Raw genomic sequence first — 25,172 nt, forward strand, 5'->3', positions numbered from 1 at the left:
AGACTCATGTTTGTAGCTTCGAGAACACTGTCCCACCATCTCGTCCTCTGTCGTCCCCTTCTCCTTGTGCCCTCCATCTTTCCCAACATCAGGGTCTTTTCCAGGGAGTCTTCTCTTCTCATGAGGTGGCCAAAGTCTTGGAGCCTCAGCTTCAGGATCTGTCCTTCCAGTGAGCACTCAGGGCTGATTTCCTTCAGAATGGAGAGGTTTGATCTTCTTGCAATCCATGGGACTGTCAAGAGTCTCCTCCAGCACCAGAATTCAAAAGGATCCATTCTTCGGCGATCAGCCTTCTTTATGGTCCAGCTCTCACTTCCATACATCACTACTGGGAAAACCATAGCTTTATGGATCACTGTCTTGCCATGGTGAAGGAGCTTGAATAACTCAGAGAAGCAATGAGCTATGCCATGCAGGGCCACCCAAGATGGACAGGTCATAGTGGAGAGTTTTGACCAAACGTGATCCACCTGGAGCAGGAACCGGCAAGCCACTCCAGTATCCCTGCCAAGAAAACTCCATGGACAAAGACAACAGGCATATTTATTTAATACGTTTTACTTATTAAACTCACCTCTGAATGCTGCCAGCAACTGTAAGCATTCCATGCAGGAGTTTAGCTTATTAATATGAAGACCAATGGGAAGATGTCCCAAAGCTGGCAATATTGTTAAAAAATCTCAGTAAACCCCCCCCTTTTGATATTTTATTTATTTATTTATACTTTTCAAGTTTATACATTTCACTAGTGTTTTACATTTCACTAATTTTACATTCATTTTGACATTTAAAAACTTGACTTCCATCCCCCTCTTTCTGCTGTTCCTTAAATTTGTTTTTGATATCTTCTGCATATCCAAACTAAGTTAATTTGCTCATTTATTCATCATCTTTAAATATATGCCCTTATAAAAGTGCAGGTTGTTACAGTCATCCTGCCAATGTTTATATCTGTTTAAAAATCATCTGTAAATATTCAATAAACCATTTCCATTCTTTTATTTAAAGAATTGGTTGTCTTGATTTCTTTTTCTTCCGGTAAGTTTTGCCATTTCTGCATATTCCATAAGTTTTTGTTTCCATTCTTCCTTTACTGGGACTTCTGCTTCTTTCCATTTTGGGGCAGGTAACATTCTTCCTGCTGTAGTCGCATACATGAATAGGTTTCTGTACAGTTTAGGTAGAAAAGCTTCTGGGTTTTTTTTACAAAGGTAATTTTAAACATCCTCTTCATTTCATTATATATCATTTCCCATTTTTTAAAGGAATAAGATATGAGTTTGTCGAGGGGGCAACATAGACAATGGGGCAGGGGATATTATAGAGCAGCCTTCACGAACCTCGCACCCTCCAGATGTTTTGAACTACAACTCCCATCATCCCTAGTGAGCACAGTGTACACGACGCTTTTTCGGTTAAAAAAAGAGAGAGGCGCCAGTACTCTGAACCATTGAGCGCCATTAAAAAAGAAAACTGAATAGTTATTCAGGTCCACGTACCTACGGGACTGCCTCTCCTGGTATGTCCCCCAGAGGACCTTAAGGTCCACAAATGACAACACTTTGAAGGTCCCAAGTCGCAAGGTGGTTAGATTGGTCTCAACTAGGGCCAGGGCCTTTTCAGTACTGGCCCCGACTTGGTGGAACGCTCTGTCACAAGAGACTAGGGCCCTGCGGGACTTGACATCTTTCTGCAGGGCCTGCAAGACAGAGCTGTTCCGCCTGGCCTTTGGTTTGGACTCCGTCTGACCCTTATGTTTCCCTCCCCTTATGGTTTTGATCTATGAGCTACTTTTAAAATGAGGCTGCATTTTAAATTGCATTTTAACCCGTATTTTAAATTGGTTTTTGTTTTTTGTCTCCCCCCCCCCCTTATGTTTTACTGTGATTTTATTGGTGTTAGCCGCCCTAAGCCCGGCTCTGGCTGGGGAGGGCGGGGTATAAATAAAAATTATTATTATTATCTCTTCCCTATTCACTAACTCAGAAACATGTCCTTGCTCTTTGTTAAGCTTTGACCGTCCGGAACGGGGGGAACGTCTTGGTCCCCTGCTACCCGTCCGGCGTGATCTACGACCTTCTCGAGTGCCTATACCAGTACATCGACTCTGCCGGCCTCTCCAACGTCCCCTTTTACTTCATCTCGCCAGTGGCAAACAGCTCCCTCGAGTTCTCCCAGATCTTTGCCGAGTGGTAAGTATTGGCAGCAAAGAGGTACCCCCTGGGTGGACACAGGAAGAAAGAGGGTGGAAGAGCAAAGCTACTACAGTGGTACCTTGGTTCTCAAACTTACCGTATTTTTTGCACCATAACACTCACTTTTTTCCTCCTAAAAAGTAAGGGGAAATGTCTGTGCGTGTTATGGAGGGAATGCCTACGGGTGGCATGCCTACGGATTTTCCTCCTCTAAAAACTACGTGCGTGTTATGGTCGGGTGCGTGTTATAGAGCGAAAAATACGGTAATCCATTCCAGAAGTCCGTTCCAAAACCAAGTTGCGCTTTCCCATAGAAAGTACAGTGGACACTCAGGTTGCGAAGGTGATAATAATAATAATTTATTATTTATACCCCGCCCATCTGGCTGGGTTTCCCCAGCCACTCTGGGCGGCTTCCAACAAAACACTAAAATACAATAACCTATTAAACATTAAAAGCTTCCCTAAACAGGGCTGCCTTCAGATGTCTTCTAAAAGTTTGGTAGTTATTTTTCTCTTTGACATCTGGTGGGAGGGCGTTCCACAGGGCGGGTGCCACTACCGAGAAGGCCCTCTGCCTGGTTCCCTGGAACTTGGCTTCTCGCAGGGAGGGAACCGTCAGTGATCCGTGTGGGAGGCACGTTCGCAACCTGCAGCGCTGCATCTGCACACGCGCAGGTTGCAATTTGGCGCTTCTGCGCATGTGCAAAGCGTGATTTAGCGCTTCTGGACATGCGCAACCGCCAAAACCCGGAAGTAACCCATTCTGGTACTTCCGGGTTTCGGCGCGTCTGTAACCTGAAAAAACGCAACCTGAAGCATCTGTAACCCGAGGTATGACTGTAATGCAAAATGGATTAATCCGTTCCAGACTTTTAAAAGCAACCCCTAAAACAGCAATTTAACATGAATTTTGCTGTCTAACGAGACCATTGATCCATAAAAAGAAAGCAGTAAACAATGTACTGCAGTCACACAATCGGTCAATCAGTAGCTGAACTGGGTTCCACACAGTCACACAAAAAAGAGGCACAAAAATGCAAAATAGCGAAAAAAGACAGACCTCAGCGTAACACTCAAAACGGAAGTGTGGCACTCAAGTCGGAAGTGTAACACTCAAAATGGAGCATGTTTGGCTTCCAGAAAATGTTCGCAAGCCAGGACACTTACTTCCGCGTTTGCAGTGTTTTGGTTCTAAGTTGTTTGAGTACCAAGGCATTTGAGAACCAAGGTACCACTGTATTCTGAAAAATGCTTTTTTATAGGATAGGGCAGTGGTTTTCGACCAGTATGCCCTGACACCCTGGGGTGCCCTGAATGATGTTCAGTGGTGCTGCGGACAACACTGGCCCATGTGCCTCTTTCCTTCCCTCCCTCCTCTGATGAACCTCTCGCTTCTCTGCCTCCCAAAGGGTTGTGTGGCTGTTTGTTGCAGGAGCTCCGTAGGTGAATGGTGCCTCTGGGGCTGTCCAGGGGGTGCTGGGTGCCAGGAATAGAGGCAGCCTCGGAGTAGGCAAGCAAAAACAAACAAGATGAATTTTAACAGGGAGAAATGTAAAGTATTGCACTTGGGCAAAAAAAATGAGAGGCACAAATACAAGATGGGTGACACCTGGCTTGAGAGCAGTACATGTGAAAAGGACCTAGGAGTCTTGGTTGACCACAAACTTGACATGAGCCAACAGTGTGACGCGGCAGCTAAGAAAGCCAATGCAATTCTGGGCTGCATCAATAGGAGTATAGCATCTAGATCAAGGGAAGTAATAGTGCCACTGTATTCTGCTCTGGTCAGACCTCACCTGGAGTACTGTGTCCAGTTCTGGGCACCACAGTTCAAGAAGGACACTGACAAACTGGAACGTGTCCAGAGGAGGGCAACGAAAATGGTCAAAGGCCTGGAAACGATGCCTTATGAGGAACGGCTAAGGGAGCTGGGCATGTTTAGCCTGGAGAAGAGGAGGCTAAGGGGTGATATGATAGCCATGTTCAAATATATAAAAGGATGTCACATAGAGGAGGGAGAAAGGTTGTTTTCTGCTGCTCCAGAGAAGCGGACACGGAGCAATGGATCCAAACTGCAGGAAAGAAGATTCCACCTAAACATTAGGAAGAACTTCCTGACAGTAAGAGCTGTTCGACAGTGGAATTTGCTGCCAAGGAGTGTGGTGGAGTCTCCTTCTTTGGAGGTCTTTAAGCAAAGGCTTGACAACCATATGTCAGGAGTGCTCTGATGGTGTTTCCTGCTTGGCAGGGGGTTGGACTCGATGGTCCTTGTGGTCTCTTCCAACACTATTATTCTATGATTCTAAGCGGGCGAGGGAGCCCAGCCAGCCAGTCCGCCAGCCCTTGTTTTGGGGAATGGACGGACAAGTGGGAGGCCAGGCAGACAGAAAGGAAGGCACCACGCTGACCCTTCTTTGTGCTTGCCCTGTGCAAGGCCTGCCTGGGAGCTGAGGGCCTGGTGCTGAAGATGAACATTTCCACCAATTCAGGCCCGACAGCACCTTCTGCTGCCTCTGCTGCCTCCCGAGGTGAGCAAGGTGCTGGCCTCGCGTTCACCTTTGGCCAGTCTCCACCAGGCCACTAGGTCTGGGGCATCCTTTTCCCAGGCCCCTGTGGGGCGGCGGGTGGCTCAGAGATCAGGGGCAGTGGCGGCGGCTGCCCAGAGGACTCGCAAGGAGAGGAGAGGAGGCTGAGGGAACACTCCACCAGGGAGGGTTTTTGAAAAAGGGCAAGAGGCTGCCAGCTCTGCAGGGAAGTGGGGGACATAACTGGGTCCTGAGGAGGGCCTTGCAGAGGCCCAGGCCAGGTAGATAATGTGCCCCCCCCCTTTTTTTACCCTGGGGATAACTGAAGTCTTCTAAATAAGTAAGTATATAACATAGTTTTTTCATAATTTATTATAATTTTAAATACATTTTACAATAAATACATTATTCATTTTAAAATGAATTATACAATTTTTAATAGTTCAATAGTGTATTTAAAAATCTGTTTTTAAGTAGACAACTTTGACTATTATTTATAATTAAATTATAATTAAAACTTCTTCATCTTCTTATTCTACTCCTAAAAAAGATGTATGCTTGTGAGAAAGCCACTATTGCTCATAAGCCACTATTTCTTTAAAAAACATGGTTTCCACCCAATTTTACCCTCGTTGAGCTATATGTACTCCTCGGGTGTAAGTAATATTCCTGGGCTAGTCAACAAAATTTTAAACAAAAGGCCACATTTTCATCAATTTTTCATCATTTTCAAAAAAAAAATTAGTGATAAGAAAGCCAACACACTTATCTTTAAGGTACATGTGGTTTTAATTTTTGGCAAACAAGATTTCAAACAAAAACTCACCAACTTTTAACAGCATGAAAAACATGGTCCGCCATCACGTTTGCGGCGCACTGGCAGCTGGAGCCTTGATCACCTCCACCCACCTGGCGCCCGTTCCGCGCTCCTCTGCGGAGCCGATCGCAGGCCCCGCTCCGGACGCTGGGGAAGCTTTTCTCTCGCACTGCCAGCCATGGCCCAGAGAATCTGCCCACCGCCACCGCCGCCTTTGCGCATCCGCCCCAGTGCATCCCCTGCGATTGTGAATATGCTGACCGATGCCCCCTTTGGAATCTGCAAGTAGCCCATATGCCCCCCCCCCGTCTGGGCCTGCTCCTGAGTCCCTCAGGGGGGGGCGCAGAAAGAATGCAGTTGGTTAAGGGAACCGTGGACTCAAAAAAGTTGAAAACCTCTGGGATAGGGGGAACTGGGGTTGAGTTTATGGGACCAAAGGAGGGTGGTCCCCAAAAGTTTGGGAACTGCTGGGCTAGACGATGCTGCCAGCTGCCAGCACAGAACTTCTCTGCTTGGTTGGGAGATGTGAGCACTAGGTGGCAGTGCTGAACTGCAATGGGTTGCCAGGTGGGTTTGTAAATCTGGCTTCTTTTTCTCTTTCTCTCTCTCCCTCCGCCTTTCAGGCTGTGTCACAATAAGCAGACGAAGGTGTACCTGCCAGAGCCACCCTTCCCTCATGCGGAGGTAAGAGAATTGCCCTGCCCACCTGATCCCATCTCACGCACAGGAGGAGGGTGGAAGGAATGAGGGAGAAATTGCAGCCAGTTTGCCTTTACAGTGGACGCTCGGGTTGCGAACGTGATCTGTGTGGGATGCACAAACAGTTTTATCAAACTTCCATCTTTTTCACCTTGCCTCTAAATGGAAAAGTCCCAAACATTGTGGCCTTTCTTCGTAGGGGAGCCATCCATCCCCTTGATCACTCTGCCTGCCCTTTCTCTAAACCTTTTCCAACTCTTACAGGATAGCTCAGTCAGTAGAGCACGAGACTCTCAATCTCAGAATTGTGGGTTCAAGTCCACTTCGGGCAAATACTCCCTCTGTATTGCAGGGGGTTGAGCTAGATCATGGGTGGGCAAACTAAGGCCTGGGGGCTGGATCTGACCCAATCGCCTTCTCAATCCGGCCCGTGGATGGTCCGGGAATCAGCATGTTTTTACATGAGTAGAATGTGTCCTTTTATTTAAAATGCACCTCTGAGTTATTTGTGGGGCCTGCCTGGTGTTTTTACATGAGTAGAATGTGTGCTTTTATTTAAAATGCATCTCTGGGTTATTTGTAAAAGGTAAAGATAAAGGGACCCCTGACAATTAAGTCCAGTCGTGAACAACTCTGGGGTTGCGGTGCTAATCTCACTTTAAAGGCCGAGGGAGCCGGCATTTGTCCGCAGTTTTTCTGGGTCATGTGGCCAGCATGACTAAGCCGCTTCTGGTGAAACCAGAAAACGCCATTTACCTTCCTGCTGGAGTGGTACCTATTTATCTACTTGCACTTTGACGTGCTTTCGAACTGCTAGGTTGGCAGGAGCTGGGACCAAACAACAGGAGCTCACCCCGTTGCGGGGATTCGAACCGCCGACCTTCTGATCGGCAAGCCCAAGAGGCTCAGTGGTTTAACCTACAGTGCCACCCATGGGGCATAGAAATTCGTTCATTCCCCCCCCCCCCAAAAAAATAGTTCGGTCCCCCACAAGGTCTGAGGGACATTGGACCGTCCCCCTGCTGAAAAAGTTTGTTGACCCCTGCTCTAGATGACCCCCAGGGTCCCTTTCAACAATTCTATGATTTTAATAACCCTTTTGAGATTATGTGCCTTTTATCTGGCGGGTTTTGAGGTGAGGCTTCCTTTCAGGCGAGTCAAGTCCCCCAGCAGGCTCATCCCGGCCACCTTCGGTGGAGGAAGAGCTCTCAAAACCTGCTCCAGAAATCTCATCCTTCCCTTACTAATCCACAGGCAAATCTGACGGCATTTATGGCATCTCACAAACCCCGCTTTCCTTGTTTTGGAAAATGCCCGCCAGCACCTCTGAGGCAGGCCCTCCCTCCTTCAGTTTGCCTCTGAAATTTCAAGAGCTGCTTGCAGGGGTCTCTCTCTCTCCCCCCCCTTTCTTTCTCACTCCCCCTCTCCATGAAATCCACATTTTGAAGTATAATCCTCATCTAGCAAGTCCTTCGCTGGGCCTCCGACTCCCATTGCTGGAGGTAACGCTTAGATCTTGAAGAGCTGGCCTCGGCGGGCTCCGAGGAGAAATCTCTTCCATGCTTGATTACAGGCACACTTGCAAGACGGAGCGCTTATTAACTCCCAGCGTGGCTCGCGTGTGCACATTTAGATTTCTCGCTAGGAAACGAGTGGGGGTGTGTGTGTGTTTTCTGAGCAGCCATCTTGTAGAAAGAGGAGGGCACGCCAAATAGCTCATGAGACTCCCACTCTTGGGGTTGTGGGTTCGAGCCCCACGTCAGGCAAAAAAAAAATTCCTGCATTGCAGGGGGTTAGACTACATGGCCCTCAAGGTCCCTTCCAATGTTACGATTCCACGATTCTACGCTGGCCTCTCAGGTGGTTTCCACTGGCCCAGGACCCAGCTGATAACTGTCAGATACCAGGGACGCAGGATCCTGCCTTGTATTGAGTTAGACCATTGGTCAACCCAGCTTAGTGTTCGCTAAGTTAAACTGCGGAACTCCCTGCCACCAACGTAAAGGTAAAGGTACCCCTGGCCATTAGGTGCAGTCACGGACAACTCTGGGGTTGTGGCGCTCATCATTAGCTGAGGTAGCCGGCGTACAGCTTCCAGGTCATGTGGCCAGCAGGACTAAGCCGCTTCTGGCGAACCAGAGCAGCACACGGAAACGCCGTTTACCTTCCCGCCGGAGCAGTACCTATTTATCTACTTGCACTTTGAGGTGCTTTCGAACTGCTAGGTTGGCAGGAGCTGGGACTGAGCAACGGGAGCTCACCCCGTCGCGGGGATTCGAACCGCTGACCTCCTGATCGGCAAGTCCTAGGCTCTGTGGTTTAACCCACAGCGCCACCTGCGTCCCTCTTGCCGCCAATGACTTTAAAAGAGGATTAGACAAATCCATGGAGGAGGAAAGGGCCACTGACGGCTAGTAGCTAGTGTTGTTGTTTGTGCTGTGAACAGCACAATTACCCAGAAAGTTTTATCATTCCCCTTTTTTTTACTTTTTTATATAAAATTTTATTACTTTTTTAACTTATCATTTTCAACAGTAATTAAACATACATCTTATTCAATTTTTTTGACTTCCATCAATCCTTCTTGGAAATTTTCCAATCTAATCTCTTAGTATGCATTTCTTATCTTCCCTATTACATTTCAAACTCATAACCAATATCTCTATCTTTTCCTTCATAACACTTTGTATATTTCTCCTTACAAAACTTCTTGTAGTCCTACTAGCATAATTTGCTGATTACAGTTGCTCTTCAAATAATTCATATACTTCTTCCAATCTTCTGTAAATCTCTGGTCCCGCAGGTTTCTAATCCTTCCTGTCATTTTGTCCAATTCTGCATAGTCCATTAATTTTGTCTGCCATTCTTCTTTCGTCGGAATTTATTCTTGTTTCCATTTCTGGGCTAATAATACTCTTGCTGCAGTTGTTGCATATAAAAACAATTTAATATCTTGTCTATTAATGCCCTGACCTATAATACCAATTAAAAATGCTTCTGGGTTTTTTAAAAAACTGAAAGTTTTATCATTCCCATCAATATACAGTACAGTGAAACTTCAGTTGTCGAATGAAACCCGTTCCGGAAAACCTTTCAACCTCCAAAACGTTTGACAACCAAGGCGCAAAGGGAGAATGTCAATTTCAGTGGTGAAAATTGGGGCGGGGGGACATGTAACAAAAGCCGTTCGACTTCCGAGGCGCATTTGAAAATGGAAGCATTTACTTCCGTGTTTTCGGCGTTCAGATTCCGAAACGTTCGTCAACGGAGATGTTCGATAACCAAGATTCCACTATATGATTATCGCTATAACCTTGGTTGCTAATACACGAGCTTCCCTTGCAATCTGAAAGAGTGTTTTAGCATTGATTGTATAACTACTATTTTAAAGCTATCAAGACGAATCACTTGTTTGGATCATCGCTTTATGCTTTGGAATGAATTAGCGCACAGCTGTTTTTGCAGGGACGTATCAGCACGTGCTTTTGCCAGGACGCTTTGAACACATTTGCGTGCAAGAGAGGCACGCGAGCCGATTCCGTAGGTAGCGATAAATAACTTGAGTCGAGAGCGGTGCTGGAATGTCAAGAACACAGGAAAGGGAAATCAGGTTTCTGACAGCCTCCCTTCTCTCTTTCCAGCTCATTCAGACCAACAAGCTGAAGCATTACCCCAGCATCCACGGAGACTTCAGCAACGACTTCAAGCAGCCCTGCGTGGTCTTCACGGGACACCCCTCGCTCCGGTTTGGGGACGTGGTGCATTTCATGGAGCTGTGGGGGAAGTCCAGCCTCAACACCATTATATTTACAGGTAAGAGCCTGGCTGGGAGAGTGGAATGCGGACTGACTCCAGCTACAAAAGCTGAGGCTGTTGAACAGATTCTTGGGCTGGAGTATTGTTTATGGAGAGAGCTTGTTGCTGTTATTGATATTATTGTTGTATCTTTAGTTAGATCTTATGGTTTACGTAGAAATTGTTTCCGTTTGGTTGTTGTTTCCTCCAAACCGGAGGAGACCTTCCCCAAAGTTTGCGTGTGTTTTGTCCGATCCCTCTCTCTCTCTCTTTCCATTTACAGAGCCCGACTTCTCCTATCTCGATGCTCTGGCTCCATACCAGCCGCTGGCTATGAAATGTGTTTACTGCCCCATCGACACCCGGCTGAACTTCATCCAGGTCTCCAAATTACTCAAAGAAGTCCAGGTACACCAGGCCAGACCTCTCTCCACTTAACGGGCCTCGCTGCAGGGCCAAGCTGGGCTTTTCTCACTAAACCAAGGCTAGGGCCTTCCAGGGCCAGCGATTGTGGGACATGGCAGCGTCTTGAAGGCCACAGGCTCCCCACTCCTGCCCCAAACACTTGGCCATTTCCAAAACACAGCAGTTGTGCATTGTAGAATCATAAGAGTTGAACAGGGGGTGGAAGGTCACCTGGCCCAACCGCAGATTTGATGCAGGTGGCAGCCTCTGCCTGAAGATCTCCAGCCCAGGACAGGCCACTTACCCTTCCTAGGCAATGGGTTCTATTGTTGAACCTATCTGACCATCAACGTCAGAGCCGTCTTTCCCATAGGGTTTAGTGGTGCATCGCGCCAGGATGTTGGCCTCTCAGGGGCGCCCCAGGAAATAGGGGGGCTGCGTGGCTTTGCTGGCAGCTTCCCCTTTCCCTGCACGCCTGCCAGCTGCGCCCCATCAACCATAAGGAATGGGGGAAATTTATAACTTATCTTAAAGACCATTGTAAACAGTTAAATTTGTCACTAGGATTGGAATATCACTTGCCGTTTAAGAGTGAATTCTGGACACAACGGAGATCTAAAAGATTTGGATTGTTCTAAAAGATGCAGGAGGAAATGATGAATAATAGGACCCACAAAGGAGAGGATGGAAGTCCAGGAGATTCCTTGTAATCTTGTTTTTATGATCTATGTTTGATATATGATTGCACAATTTTGATCTGAAAAACCAGATTTATTTTTTTAAAGAAGAAAGAGATTCTTGCTTTGGTACATGTAAACTGCCTTGTGATCTTTGGATGAAGGGCAATGTATAAAATAAATGTAATAAATTATAACAATGCATCTACCGCAAGGACTTACGGATCAGGGCATGGATGTGTCTCTGTCCCTTGACTCTTTATTTCCCTCCCTCCCCCCGGCAGCCTCTCCACGTTGTTTGTCCGGAGCAGTACACCCAGCCCCCTCCCACCCAGGCCCACCGCACGGACTTGATGGTCGACTGTCTACCCCCACCCATGTCCTACCGCAGAGCCGAGGTGCTGACCCTCCCATTCAAACGCCGCTACGAGAAGATTGAAATCACCCCAGAGGTGAGTGAAGACAAACCAAAGTATGGGGTGGAGGTGGAGGGGAAACTGTCAGGAACTGGAATGAAGAGGAGGGGGAATGGTGGAGATTGCCTCCTGCTTCTCCTGTAGCTGACACGGAAGAGGGAAGCCGTGTAGAATTACAGCCAAACTATGAAGAAGATAGGGACGCGGGTGGTGCTGTGGGTTAAACCACAGAGCCTAGGACTTGCCGATCAGAAGGTCAGCGGTTTGAATCCCTGTGACGGGGTGAGCTCCCGTTGCTCGGCACCAGCTCCTGCCAACCTAGCAGTTCGAAAGCACGTCAAAGTGCAAGTAGATAAATAGGTACCACTCCGGCGGGAAGGTAAACGGCGTTTCCATGCGCTGCTCTGGTTCGCCAGAAGCGGCTTAGTCATGCTGGCCACATGACCCGGAAGCTGTACGCCGGCTCCCTCGGCCAATAAAGCGAGATGAGCGCCGCAACCCCAGAGTCGGTCACAACTGGACCTAATGGTCAGGGGTCCCTTTACCTTTATGAAGGAGCGAACAAGTCAGAGACAGGCGAGCAGCCAGGTTACGAGGTGTTAGGAGAAGCCGGGGGGGCGGGGGACAGAGCAGCCAGCAGACACTGCCAAGAGCTCATCCTACACTTGAGTAGGACCGTGGCAGAGACACATGCCCGACTGGCATGTTCTCTCCCTCCTGGTCGATCATTCAGGAGCTTCAAAAGCTTTCTTTAGCCCGAACATCACAGCGACCGATGCCAACAGACACTGGCACACTTAGGGATCCGCAGAGTGTTTGCAGTTTGTGTATCAGACCTCAGCAACTCAGCATTTTGGCTAATCTACTTTATTTACATAGAAACACACACGGCACACTGCAACATGGCTCCCTCTCTCTCTAGCACCAGACAGCAAGGAGAAAGAGCAAAAGACAATAGTCCCACTTCACAGAACACAGTAACACAAACATCCTGTCTCCGTCATTTCCCACTGTGTGGAGTCAAAACATATACCGCCATGTGATAGACAACAATCCCATGAGTGCAATCATGGAGCAGGAAGTCTAACAGACACTTCATTAGACATCATCAGATCAGGAATGTCCAACAGGTCGATCGCGATCTACCGGTCAATCTTGGGTTGTTCCTGGTCCTGATTGATCATCCCCAAAAAGACAAAAATAAAAAAACTCAACCACTTTGGTCAATCCAATGGGTAGATCACTGTCAGTTTTTTTATAGTGGAAGTAGATCGCAGACACAGAGGCATTTGACCACGGGGGCGGGGGGGGGGGGGCTCGGTAGGTTCAGATGCTGTTGAGAGTGAGGGAAGGGCGAGGAGCCAGAGCGAGCAACCTCCCTGACCACGAGGACTGAATAAATCATAAGTAAGACGCGGGTGGCGCTGTGGGTTAGACCAGAGAGCCTAGGACTTGCTGATCAGAAGGTTGGCGGTTCGAATCCCCGCGACGGGGTGAGCTCCTGTTGCTCGGTCCCTGCTCCTGCCCACCTAGCAGTTCGAAAGCACGTCAAAGTGCAAGTAGATAAATAGGTACCGCTCCAGCGGGAAGGTAAACGGCGTTTCCGTGCGCTGCTCTGGTTCGCCAGAAGCGGCTTAGTCCTGCTGGCCACATGACCCGGAAGCTGTACCCCGGCTCCCTCGGCCAATAAAGCAAGATGAGCGCCGCAACCCCAGAGTCAGTCACGACTGGACCTAATTGTCAGGGGCCCCTTTACCTTTACCTTTTAAGAGCTTTCTTGTTTCCTCCCTTCTTCTTGAAACCATTGGGGTTGCGGGGAGGGAGAGAATTCCTCAAGCCTGACAGGGACGTAGTGAGGAACCCAGAGGGCTGCCTTATCCTGCACCAATCCCTTGGTTCCTCTAGCTCAGTGTTGTTCACACCGGCCGGCAGGCAGCAGCAGCTTCTCTGGGATTTCAGGCAGGATTCGATCCCAGCCCCGAACCTGGGGATTGTACCTGAGGCCTTCTGCATGCAGAGCAGGTGTTCTCGCCCTGAGCCACGGCTCCTCCTCAAACCTTTGGAATCCAGGGTCTTCACACCGACAGAGGATTTCAGGCAGGACATTCCCAGACCTGCTTAGACATGCCAAGGATTGGGACCGCCTGCTTTAGTTGCAATTCCTACAAGGACACAGGTTGGACTATCAATGACCATTGGTGGCTCCTTCGAGCCGTATGATTCTGTGCCCACTCGCTGGGTTATCACCTTGTCGTGGTGAATGGGCTTGCACATTCCTATGACCCTTGTGAGCGAAGAAGAAGCAAAGATCACCAGTGTTGAAGCATTGATTCTTCAACATCAACTTCACTGGACTGGTCATGTTGTGCGGCTGCCTGATGATCGTCTTCCAAAGCAACTACTCTATTCCGAACTTAAAAATGGAAAGCTGTCAGATGGCTGTTGCGGTTGCTCGAGAGTAACCAGGCAGGACTCCAAACCTGTGTTTTACAGGTTTTATTTTGGTGCAAACTATTTACAGTGAAGAGCCCCAAAGCTCATGTCTGGCTCAGTCGCTAGCAGAATCCGGGAGTGGTCTATTTTTGGACCTCCTCCAACATAAGAGTTTTGTTACCCCCAACCTTCTCCTTCCCTCTTTGCGCCTTAGGCTACTGCGCAGGACGGATGATGGCAAGGGCGTATTTGTTGGGATATGACTACTACGCAGCTGCAAACTGGCAGTTCGGTGTTTACATCACATGATGTGACTAGCTGTGGGAAAGAATCTTCCTGGAAGTTCACAGGCTTCACAAGCCTTTGTTCTGTGTGTAATATGAGACCTTCCTGTTGTGTATGTGAAGGAAGTCTGTGTCACTTGCTCGGTGAAGACTGAACTGATCGGACATGTTTTTGTACAGTTAAACAGTCAGAAATAAACGAGATGTAAATAGACTTTCTGACTATCTTCTTTCCCTTGCTGGTATGCAAGGAGGGAAGGGGGTGTGCATTTTCCACACTGGGAGATGTCGCCTATCAAGATCTCCCTGGACTGCGGGCATGGCAGCCAGAGTAGATCACCGGTAAACAAGCCCCGGGAGCAGGGAGAGGGTCCAGCCTCTTCGGAGGGGGCATGTTTTCCAACAGTATTTCCCTCCTGTCCGGCTTGCCCAGGAGCGGTGTTAAGGCTCCCACCAGCATCCTCTGGTCCTTGCACCTCTTCCCAACTAGAGGTGGGGCTTTCCTCCTCCCCGGAAGAAGAACTGCTTCGCAAGATTTTCGGAGGCTCCCTGTAACACAACTGCCCTTCTATTCCTCGCCTCTGAGCTGATGGCAGTTCTCTGACAAAAGCATAATGCTGGTGGTCAGCAAAAGAGCTTCAAAGACTCTCTCAAGGCAAATCTTTAAAAATGTAGTATAAACACCAACAACTGGGAAACACTGGCCTGCGAGCGCTCCAGCTGGAGAACAGCCTTTCCCAAAGGTGTCCTGGGCTTTGAAGACACTCGAACTCAGGACAAAAGGGAGAAACTTGCTAAGAGGAAGGTAAGCTTGGCAAATCCACACCGTGATCAACTCCCACCCAGAAACCAATGTCCCTGCTGTGGAAGGATGTGTAGATCCAGAATTGGCCTCCACAGTCACTTACGGACTCACTGTTAAGACCATGTTTATGGAAGACAATCTTACTGGGCTACGAGGGATCGCCAAAGAATATGATGATTGTGTGATTTAAGCATCTCACGGCTTGCAAGACAGCAGGTTCATCCCCGCCCGGGTCCAAACCCCAATTGCTGAGCCCTCTGTATGCATTTCTGGCAGCTGAGGCTGGTTTTGGTCCCAATCCTGGTGGCTTCATGTGACTTGCGTTCAAGGTGCTTGGAGGAATCCACTGCCACGTAGTATGCATTAGCCTAAAGAGGGAGCCATTTCTCTGTTTTGCCTGGCAACTGCACAGCCCACAAAAATTACAAAGAATCGTGGATGGACCCCCCAGAAACGCAGAATCGGAGCTCAAGTTGTTGGGATACTGCCAGGGAGGCAAAGTCCATCATAGCCCCCCCGGTCGGCTGCCGGATGATCCATCGACCTCCCGTAGACAGGCAGTATCAGCAATTAGTGGCACGAAGCCTCAGAAAACAGATTGCCACATTCTTAGGCTGGTGCACACTCTATCAGCAGAATTCACACAGCGAAAGATGCACAGCAGGAGAGCATATTTACAGTTTATTCAGCGTTGGTCAGAAGAAAGAAAAACATGACCGCCTGCTCCGGTCTGCTCAGGCAAGAAGAAAGAAACGAAAGCAACTGAAAACATAAACATCCTGTGAACAGGAAATACGCAGACTCTGTGACTCACAAAGCCTGCTCCCTTTTAAGGTGGAACGGAAATATCCTAACATCAAGTATCCCTGACAGATGGACACCCAACGTCTGCTTGAAAAGCCCAGCAACTTCCCAGGTAGTTTGTTCCACCACTGAACGCCTCTTATCGCCAGAAAGTTCCTCCTAAGGTTTAGTCATAATCTCCTTTCTTGCAACTTGGTTTGGGTCTTCCCCTCCAGAGTAGCAGAAAAGAAGCTTCCTCCCTCTTACTTGTGACAGCTCTTCAGGTATCTGAAGATGGCCATCATTCCAGTACAGTGGTACCTTGGTTCTCAAACGCCTTGGTACTCAAACACCTTGGAACCCAAACACTGCAAACCCGGAAGTGTGTGTTCTGGTTTGCAAGCTAAACATCCTCCGTTTTGAGTGTTACGCTTCCAATTTGAGTGCCACACTTCCGCTTTGAGTGTTACGCTGAGGTCTGTCTGTTTTTGCTATTTATTTTGCCTTTTTGTTTTGGCAACTCTTTTTGTTCTGTTTTTGTGACTGTGTGGAACCCAGTTCAGCTACTGACTGACTGATTGATTGATTGATTGATTGATTGTGTGACTGCAGTACATTGATTATTGCTTTCATTTTATGGATCAATGGTCTCGTTAGATAGTAAAATTCATGTTAAATTGCTGTTTTAGGGGTTGCTTATAAAAGTTTGGAGCAGATTAATCCATTTTGCATTACTTTCTATGGGAAAGCGTGCCTTGGTTTTGGAACGCTTTGGTTTTGGAACGGACTTCCGGAACAGATTAAGTTTGGAAACCAAGGTACCACTGTATTGGAATGATTCACAGGTTAGCCTTGCATGATCTCGGAAGAATCCGATGGGATCCAGTTCAGCCTCTAATCTAAATCGCTGCCATCTTCCTTGCAAACAAACTTTGCACCACTTGAGAAAGAGAGCCCACAAGCTGAAACTGCTCCCCCCTTTTATTGCAGCTCAAAGGGGTGTCATTTAGCACAGGGTGTAAAAACGCAAGGCAGAGCCCTGTGTGCAATTAACTAGCTTCCCTAACGAAGGCAGGGCTTGCCCCCACTGCTGCATCTCCCCATCCAATTTAGAAGGGAGCGCCGATATGCTCATTTGCATTTAAAGAGCCCATTTGCCTGAATTGGAACTCCGAGTCCAGGAGCGTGTTTCTAATTGGGAAAATAATTGCCCCCCTTGCAGCAGACTCTCCATGTACTTAGCTGTTCTCGAAATGTGCTTATTTCTCTGGTCCCGTTAAGCCAAGAAGTCATACAATGAGGTGGTGGTTCTTATCGGTGATGGTGGGGGTTGCATTGAACAGTAAAAGTCAGCCCCGTCAGAGGGAGCCCACTGGGCTTATGAATGGGCACTACCTAGGGGTGGGCTGTACCCCCTATGTTTAATTTCCCAGTGGGAAGATTTTGGTTTGCTTGAGAAATTCTTGACGCCCATGGAAAAATACCTATTCGTCCCAGTTTTGTATTTCTTTGACCGAATCAAAAAGTTGCTTGAGCAGATACATTTCCACCAGGAAAATACACTACAAAACTTCTCTCAAAACCCCTGCTGTTAATGCTTTTTGGGTTTTGTGGTGGCAGCTGGGATCACTACGAAAGTGATGGGCTGAACGCAGGAAGGTGCCTTAAACATTAGAGAGAACTTTCTGACAGTCTTCTTCTTCTTTGGCAATCCCTCGTAGCCAAGTAAGATGGTATTCCATGAACATGCTCTTAACTGTGATGGTGGAGGCCAATTCTGGATCCACACATCCTTCCACAGTTTCCAGGTGGGAGTAAGCTCCTGTTGCTCTGTGCCAGCTCCCGCCTACCTAGCAGTTCAAAAGCACGCCAGTGCAAGTAGATAAATAGGTACCACCGCGGTGGGAAGTTAAACAGTGTTTCCATGCGCTCTGGTTTCCATCACAGTGTTCTGTTGGGCCAGAAGCGGTTCAGTCCTGCTGGCCACATGACCCAGAAAGCTGGCTGCAGACAAATGCTGGCTGCCTTGGCCTGAAAGCGAGATGAGCGCCACAACCCCATAGTCGCCTTTGACTGGACTTTGACTGGCCAATTCTGTATCCACACGTCCTTCCACAGTGGGGACATAGGTTTCCGGGTGGGAGTTGATCACAGTGAGGGTTTGCCAAGCGTGCCTTCCTCCTAGCACATTTCTCCCTTGCGTTCTGAGTTCGAGTGTCTTCAAAGCCCATGACACCTTTGGTAAAGGCTGTTCTCCCATTGGAGCGCTTGCAGGCCAGTATTTCCCAGTTGTCGTTGTTTATCGTACTTTTTTTTAGATTTGCCTTGAGAGTCTTTAAACCTGTTGACCACCAGCATTACGCTTCCCATTTTTTAAGTTTCTGACAGACAGTGGAACGGTCTCCCTCCAGAGGTTGTGGACTCTCCCTCCTTGCAAGTTGGATAGCCATCTGTCAGGGATTCTTTAGCTGTGATTCCTGACTTGCAGGGGGTCAGACTGGATAGCCCCCTGGGGTCCCTCCCAGCCGTACGGTTCTATGATTCCGTGAGTCAGACCAATTTTCCATCCAGCTCAGTGGTTCCCAAGCCCACTCAGTGACTCGAGCCGTTCAGATGTGGGTCGCGATACTCTCCCTGCCCATCCTTCCGTGCCAGACAAGCCGCCCACCACCATCGTCCCCCTTGCCTGGCAAGCGCCTCCGCCCTTTCCGCTGTGTCCTTGGGAAATTAACTTCTACGGGTTTATGAAAGCCGCTCATCTCGGCAAAGGCACCTCCCTGCTTTATTCCTTAAACGTTTTCAAGTGGCCCTGGAGACTCATTACGGTCCCTGTAGCAGCAAAATGGCTTTAATGATGTCTGTGATGAAAGGCTTTTTAATAAAAAATTTAAAAGCCTCCGCTCTGCACACTCCCACCTCCGAAAAGGAAAGGAGGAGGGGGGAGGACAGATCACACTTGCCCATCTACCGCAGGCCGGATCCTCTGCTGTTCCCACGTTCCTTCCAGGCCACAGAATACAGAGGTTCTAGTTTGCCTTCGCTGGACCTCTCTCTCCTTCTTCCTCTTAATGGCAGACCCCAGTGCAGCGTTGCTTGGAAACATACTGGGAAGCCAACATAGAATAATTAACAACTCATCAGCGAAACAACTGCAATCTATAAGACTCAGTTAAACGAAGCAACAGCTGAGAAATAGGCCGAGCGTCACAATGAAAGCAAAAGTCTTTTTTTTTAATTGCTTCATTGATTGTAAAAAAAGAGAAAAAAAGTCAACAAGGGAAAAAAAATCAAAGGATACTACAAATTACAAAAAAAATAAAAATTAATTTCTTACAACACAAGTTCTACTATGACTTGCAGTCACCCCATCAAGGGTCTTTTGAGTAGCGCACTTTTCATTATCACTGCATACTTCTCCCAAATTTATATTTTATTAAGGTTTTCTATGTTCATACAGGGGTCAGTCTAAGCCTGCCAGAGAATTCACATTTTTACAACGCCCTTTAAGATATTTTATGTAAACGTCCCACTCTCTAATAAACGTTTGTTCTGTATTATCTCGTAATTATCCCATCATCCTTGCTCATTCTGTGTATTCTAATAATTCCGTCCGCCAATCCACTTTGGTCAGGGTGGAATCTCCTTTCCATTTTGGGGGGCTGTTGAGATTCTTGCTGCCACTGTTGCGTACATGAAAACGTTCCTCAGATTTTAATCACATTCGCCTCCCACAATTAAAGCAAAAGTCATGTCACGAGAGTAACAAATCAACGCGGTATCTATAGTCTACAAAACAACGTTGGCAAAATAGCAACCAAAAGATAAACGGAGCACTGTTAAGTTCATGCACACAACGCATGACTCATGATCTTCCCCTCAATTCAGCTCCTTAAAAGACACATGCGCAGGTCCAGCAGGTGGGGGCAGATGGAGGCCCCGTCGTGTGTCGGGAGCCAAGCCCTCAAGCACCTTAACCCATGACTTGCTTTAAACTACGCCTCAGCATTCTGGTTTTTTAACAAAAGTATTTTTAAATGACAAACCTAGACAGCATCTTAAAAAGCAGAGACACCACCTTGCTGACGAAGGTCCGAATAGTTAAAGCTATGCTTTTCCCAGGAGTGATGAATGGAAGTGAGAGATGGACCATAAAGAAGGCCGATCGCCAAAGAATTGATGCTTTTGAATTATGGCGCTGGGGGAGACTCTTGAGAGTCCCATGGACTGCAAGAAGATCAAACCGATCCATTCTGAAGGAAATCAGCCCTGAGTGCTCACTGGAAGGACAGATCCTGAAGCTGAGGCTCCAAGACTTTGGCCACCTCATGAGAAGAGAAGACTCCCTGGAAAAGACCCTGATGTTGGGAAAGATGGAGGGCACAAGGAGAAGGGGACGACAGAGGATGAGATGGTGGGACAGTGTTCTCGAAGTTACCAGCATGAGTTTGACCAAACTGCGGGAGGGAGGGGAAGACAGGAGTGCCTGGTGTGCTCTGGTCCAGGGGGTCACGAAGAGGCGGACACGACTAAACGACTAAACAACAACAATTTTTAAATATTTTCTTTAACTTATTACATACCATTTCCCAGAAAGCCTTTACCTGTTTATAAGTCCTGCATGCTTTAAAAGTTGGATTCTGTGGGAGGAGTGTTTTGCGTCCTTCTGGTTTTCGGGAAAATAAAATTGCCTGATTGCACTTGAAGTGGCTAAATTTGCTCGTGTGTGTGTGTGTGTGTGTGTGTGTGTACAAATTGGCTCCATCTTTCTTTCTCCAGCTTGCAGATTCTCTGGTGCCCACCGAGATGAAGCCGGGGGTCTCCTTGGCAACCGTTACGGCTGTTTTGCACACAAAAGACAACAAACATGTACTTCAGGTAGGGTGTGAATACTGGGGTACTGGCGGGGGGAGGGTTTGGGTGAAGGCCGCTCCCGGTAACTCCGATTCCTGGGGTTTCCCAGTTAGTTAACCATCAGTTGCGCTCACCAAATCCCAGCAAAACCCCTGGGACAAAACGTTTCTCTTTTTTGTGTGTGCTGGGGTTCTCAAGAGAAGCTGAACCCCAAAATCTAAATCAATTCCATTTTGGAACAAACAGCAGGCAGCCGAGAAGGGTCCTGGGGCTCAAACCTATTCATTTTTATTGCTGTTTATTTGACTTGAGTTTCTGTGTACACACACACGATAAACAGCTCAGAACTAAGGTAAGCTGAAAGTAGCCCTCACCCCCTAAAAAATCTTCACAATTTAGAATTTATTAATTCTACCCCGCCCACCTGGCTGGGCTTCCCCAGCCGCTCTGGGCAGCTTCCAACAGAGTATTAAAATACAGTGGTCTGTTAAACATTAAAAGCTTCCCTAAAGAGGGCTGCCTTCAGATGTCTTCTAAAAGTCTGGTAGTTGTTGTTCTCTTTGACATCTGGTGGGAGGGCGTTCCACAGGGCGGGTGCCACTACCGAGAAGGCCCTCTGCCTGAATCCCTGTAACTTGGCTTCTTGCAGTGAGAGAACTGCCAGAAGGCCCTCGGCGCTGGACCTCAGTGTCCAGGCAGAACGATGGGGGTGGAACGCTCCTTCAGGGATACTGGACCGAGGCTGTTTAGGGCACGATTAAAGTGACAACTAATTAATGCACAATTAAAGCGACAACATGGTTTTAAAATGGGAGAAGGCAATCCTTTTTTATGCATCGGACTTCCGCAACCTGGCACCCTCCATATGCTTCAACCATCTCTGAACAGTTTGCAGAAATAAAAACATAAAACCGTACATCTGTCTCCTTTGACAGCTCCCCCCCAAGCCTCCCCAGCCTCAAGGGGGCAAGAAGAGGAAGCGGGTGGCAGACGAAGTTCCGGAGCTGAAACCCGTCAAGCCTTTGCTGAGCGGCTCCATCCCCATGGACCAGCTGGTGCAGACCCTGGAGAAGGTAAGCAGCAGCTGCCTTCACAGCCAGAGCACCAGGGAGGCTGTTGGCACCCGTACACTTTGAGAGACAATGGAGTGTGCCTCTGGGGGTGAGAGACAATGGAGTGCGCCTCGGGGGGGTGAGAGACAATGGCGTGTGCCTCCGGGGATGAGAGACAATGGAGTGCGCCTCCGGGGGGTGAGAGACAACGGAGTGCACCTCCAGGGGTGAGAGACAACGGAGTGCGCCTCTGGGGGTGAGAGACAATGGAGTGCGCCTTCGGGGGCGAACTCAAACCTCTGTGCCAGCAGCACCGAAGGGACCTCTTTGGGGTGCCAGCCTGATGGGCATTCTGGAGGTCCTGGGCTGCTCAGACAACAAGACCCCCCTCTCAGCCTCACTGAGGTGGGCCAAAGGAAAGCAGAGCAGTGTGTTTTGACACCAGCTTGGTGGCAGGAGTTGCAGGAATGAGGCATACAAGGCTAAAAGCAGGGGTATAGCTGTCCCCATCTGCAAGTGTCCATTAGGAGGAACATAGAAAGAGGACGATGTCCTTCAGTTTGTTAAGATAAAACGTATTGGGGAAGGAAACTACTTTTGCCATTTTTATGGACATTTAGTGTTTGTTTTTTTAGGCTTGGTGATATTATCTTGTGTTGATTGCAGCAGTCATTGTATCACCACCCTGTTCATTGTTTCATAAATATACCATATTTTTTGCTCTATAAGACTCACTTTTTTCCTCCTTAAAAGTAAGGGGAAATGTGTGTGCATCTTATGGAGCGAGTGCAGGCTGCGCAGCTATCCCAGAAGCCAGAACAGCAAGAGGGATTGCTGCTTTCACTGTGCAGCGATCCCTCTTGCTGTTCTGGCTTCTGAGATTCAGAATATTTTTTTCCATGTTTTCCTCCTCCAAAAACTAGGTGCGTCTTGTGGTCTGGTGTGTCTTATAGAGCGGAAAATACGGTAATTCAGGCAAGGGGCAGCCGAACCCTGTACAGCTTTGTTCATGCCAAGTCATAAAACCAGAGAGTTGGACAGGGACTCAAAGGGACCCAACTCCCTGCAATGCAAATCCTCCCATTTGCCACACTGCCTCTGGTTTGCCTGCTGAGCATCTTCCCTTTTCCCTGTCCCTCTGCAGCACGGCTTCAGCGACGTGAAGGTGGAGGACACCCCGAAAGGCCACATCGTGCTCTTCCAGGACGTGGAGACCCTCATCCGCATCGAGGAGGACTCCACGCACATCATGTGCGAAAGCGACGAGGCGCTCCGGGTGAAGCTGCAGGACCTGGTCCTCAAATTCCTGCAGAAGTTCTGAGGCCTCGGCCTGCCTTGGAGTCCGCCCAGCCCCCCCCCCCGGGCAGGGGCAGAAAAAAGGAAGGGGCTGCTGGCGCAAGGGGAGAGCAGAGAGGCTCGTTTTACAACTGTACAAATTGCACAGTTCTCCAGAGTATGGCTGCCGGGGCTGCCATGCCATTTTGAAAGCCAGGAATAATTAAACAGGCACAATTTTTGCACTATCGTAACACAACGATGGAGGCAGCTGTCCCATATCTCCCCACCCCAAATGCCGACATCGCTGGGGCATTTTGTAGAATTCCAGCAGGCTGCTTAGCAGACCTCCATGGCCCTCGGTAGAAGTTGGGGGGGCAGGGGAGGAGACACAACTTTTTGTAAACAAATAAACAAACAGGACGTGCTCATAAACTGCGTTTCCTGTTCCATTCTCCGGAACATTTAACAGAACTCTTTTGGACTACAGCTCCCATCAGCCCCAGCCAGCAAGGGGGAGTTGTTTACCAAAGTACCTGGCAGGAACCAGCTTGGCAAAAGTTGAATTAAAGCATTTTCTCTCCCCATCCCACCCCACCCCCCTATTTTGGAAGGGAGCAGCCCCTATTATTTTTAAATGAAGTATTTTGCTTTAAGATTGTTTGTGACGATGCGTTTTCGCCGCCTGTCAGTTCTCCTTTGTGTTTTAATACTGATTGTTTACTCAAAGCAATGCTTTTTTTTTCTAAAATAAAACCGAGAGACCCGGTCATAGTTTATCCCTTTTTTATTAAAAGAAACCACCACCTTATTGTTGTGGGCTTCCAAGACTGCATTGGGCATCAGTCAAGGCTTTTCTTAAGGAGTGTGGTCAGATAACCAGCTCTCTGGTGTTTTGAATTAGTTGCAGGTCCTTTCTGGATCCTGTGTAGTATGTTCTTGGGGAGGGGATTCCAAAGGGTTTGGGAGCCACAACAGGAATGGACCTCCTGATAAGATGGCGGTGCTGGCTCCTTTTCTCCTGGTCCTGGTCCAGCAGCCTCTTTGCACATCTGGGCTCAAAATGCATAATGAGCTCCCGCAACGAATGGAAAGAGAGACCATTAAGGAGAGATCGGACCAGAGTGATTGGCGGCTGTGGGAATAGCCAAACCTCGAAGCCACCATCTCATCGGCCTGCCTTGCAAGTGGTGACACCTGTCTGAGTCTTGTATTAATCGCCTGCCTAATAGCCGCCGATTTCCCTCTGCCTTATATATATTTACAATTTCTAATCACAGCCATATTTTACTGCAACCTGCTGTCAAGGCAGCAGCGATCCTTCACTGGTTGACTGCAGAAGTTTCGTTCTGTCGGTAAATGATGGCTTTTGCTTTCCACCACTTCCTTTCCTTCCTGGACACCATTCATTATTAACTGCGGGGCAGAGAGAGAGAGAGAGAGAGGAGGGGAGGAACAATCCAATTACATTCCAAGTTTTAACAGGCTTATTCCAGAGCCCCGGGAATTCTGGATTTGTGCACATTGGTGCTCATTAGCTCTTCCAGGCTCCCAGCTGCCACTTCTTTCAAAAAGCAAGGTGCTAGTCCACATGGAACTGAAGGCAACGCTAAAAATACGGAGACAGGTTTGTGCCTGCACGAGTGCTTCCCCCGCAATCCATCCTTAAAACATGCTAGGATAGACATGGAAGCAAGAGGTGGGAAGATGTCAATCATAGTTCAGTGGTCTGGATCCAATATTTTTGCATGTCTGACTGGGGAGCACAGTCCTCTTCCAACAGAGCAGTAAAACAAACAAAAAAGGAGTTTGTACTCTGACTCTAGTTTTACACTCTATGGGAAATGTGATTCCTCATCTCCTTTTTTAACATTTAAAAATTGTGCTGCACGTGCCAATATAGTTGATTATCTCGTTACAAGTAGAGCTGGACCAGTTTTGTGACTTACAACACCCCTGAAATGCAGCACAGTGTTAGTACTGCCAGTTATAGGTGGGGCTGCTTTACCTTTCCAGCCAATTTAATGTAATTCCACACACAAACACACATATCCCAGCCCAAATCCAATGTTCAGGCAGCACAGACAAGTTGCATATTCCAATATTTTAAAAGAGGAAATGCGTTATGTGCAAACTAAGAGCAGGCATTTGCACAGC

At 48.0% G+C, this 25,172-nt stretch overlaps 1 protein-coding gene across 1 annotated transcript in view; it reads left to right on the top strand.

The window, feature by feature from the left end:
• The window catches only part of INTS9 (integrator complex subunit 9), a 67,146-nt gene extending 43,362 nt beyond the window's left edge, over window positions 1-23,784 (top strand). The window contains exons 10-17 of the mRNA XM_053383750.1: window positions 2,012-2,192; window positions 6,164-6,224; window positions 9,881-10,052; window positions 10,318-10,442; window positions 11,401-11,568; window positions 20,614-20,712; window positions 21,624-21,761; window positions 22,885-23,784. Coding sequence (XP_053239725.1) covers window positions 2,012-2,192; window positions 6,164-6,224; window positions 9,881-10,052; window positions 10,318-10,442; window positions 11,401-11,568; window positions 20,614-20,712; window positions 21,624-21,761; window positions 22,885-23,061 — 1,121 coding nt within the window. The 3' untranslated portion in view covers window positions 23,062-23,784. The remainder of the gene's footprint in view (window positions 1-2,011; window positions 2,193-6,163; window positions 6,225-9,880; window positions 10,053-10,317; window positions 10,443-11,400; window positions 11,569-20,613; window positions 20,713-21,623; window positions 21,762-22,884) is intronic.
• The last annotated feature ends 1,388 nt before the right edge of the window (window positions 23,785-25,172 follow it).

Source organism: Podarcis raffonei, chromosome 3, assembly GCF_027172205.1.
Source record: "Podarcis raffonei isolate rPodRaf1 chromosome 3, rPodRaf1.pri, whole genome shotgun sequence".
In the NCBI taxonomy this organism is placed as follows: Eukaryota; Metazoa; Chordata; class Lepidosauria; order Squamata; family Lacertidae; genus Podarcis; species Podarcis raffonei.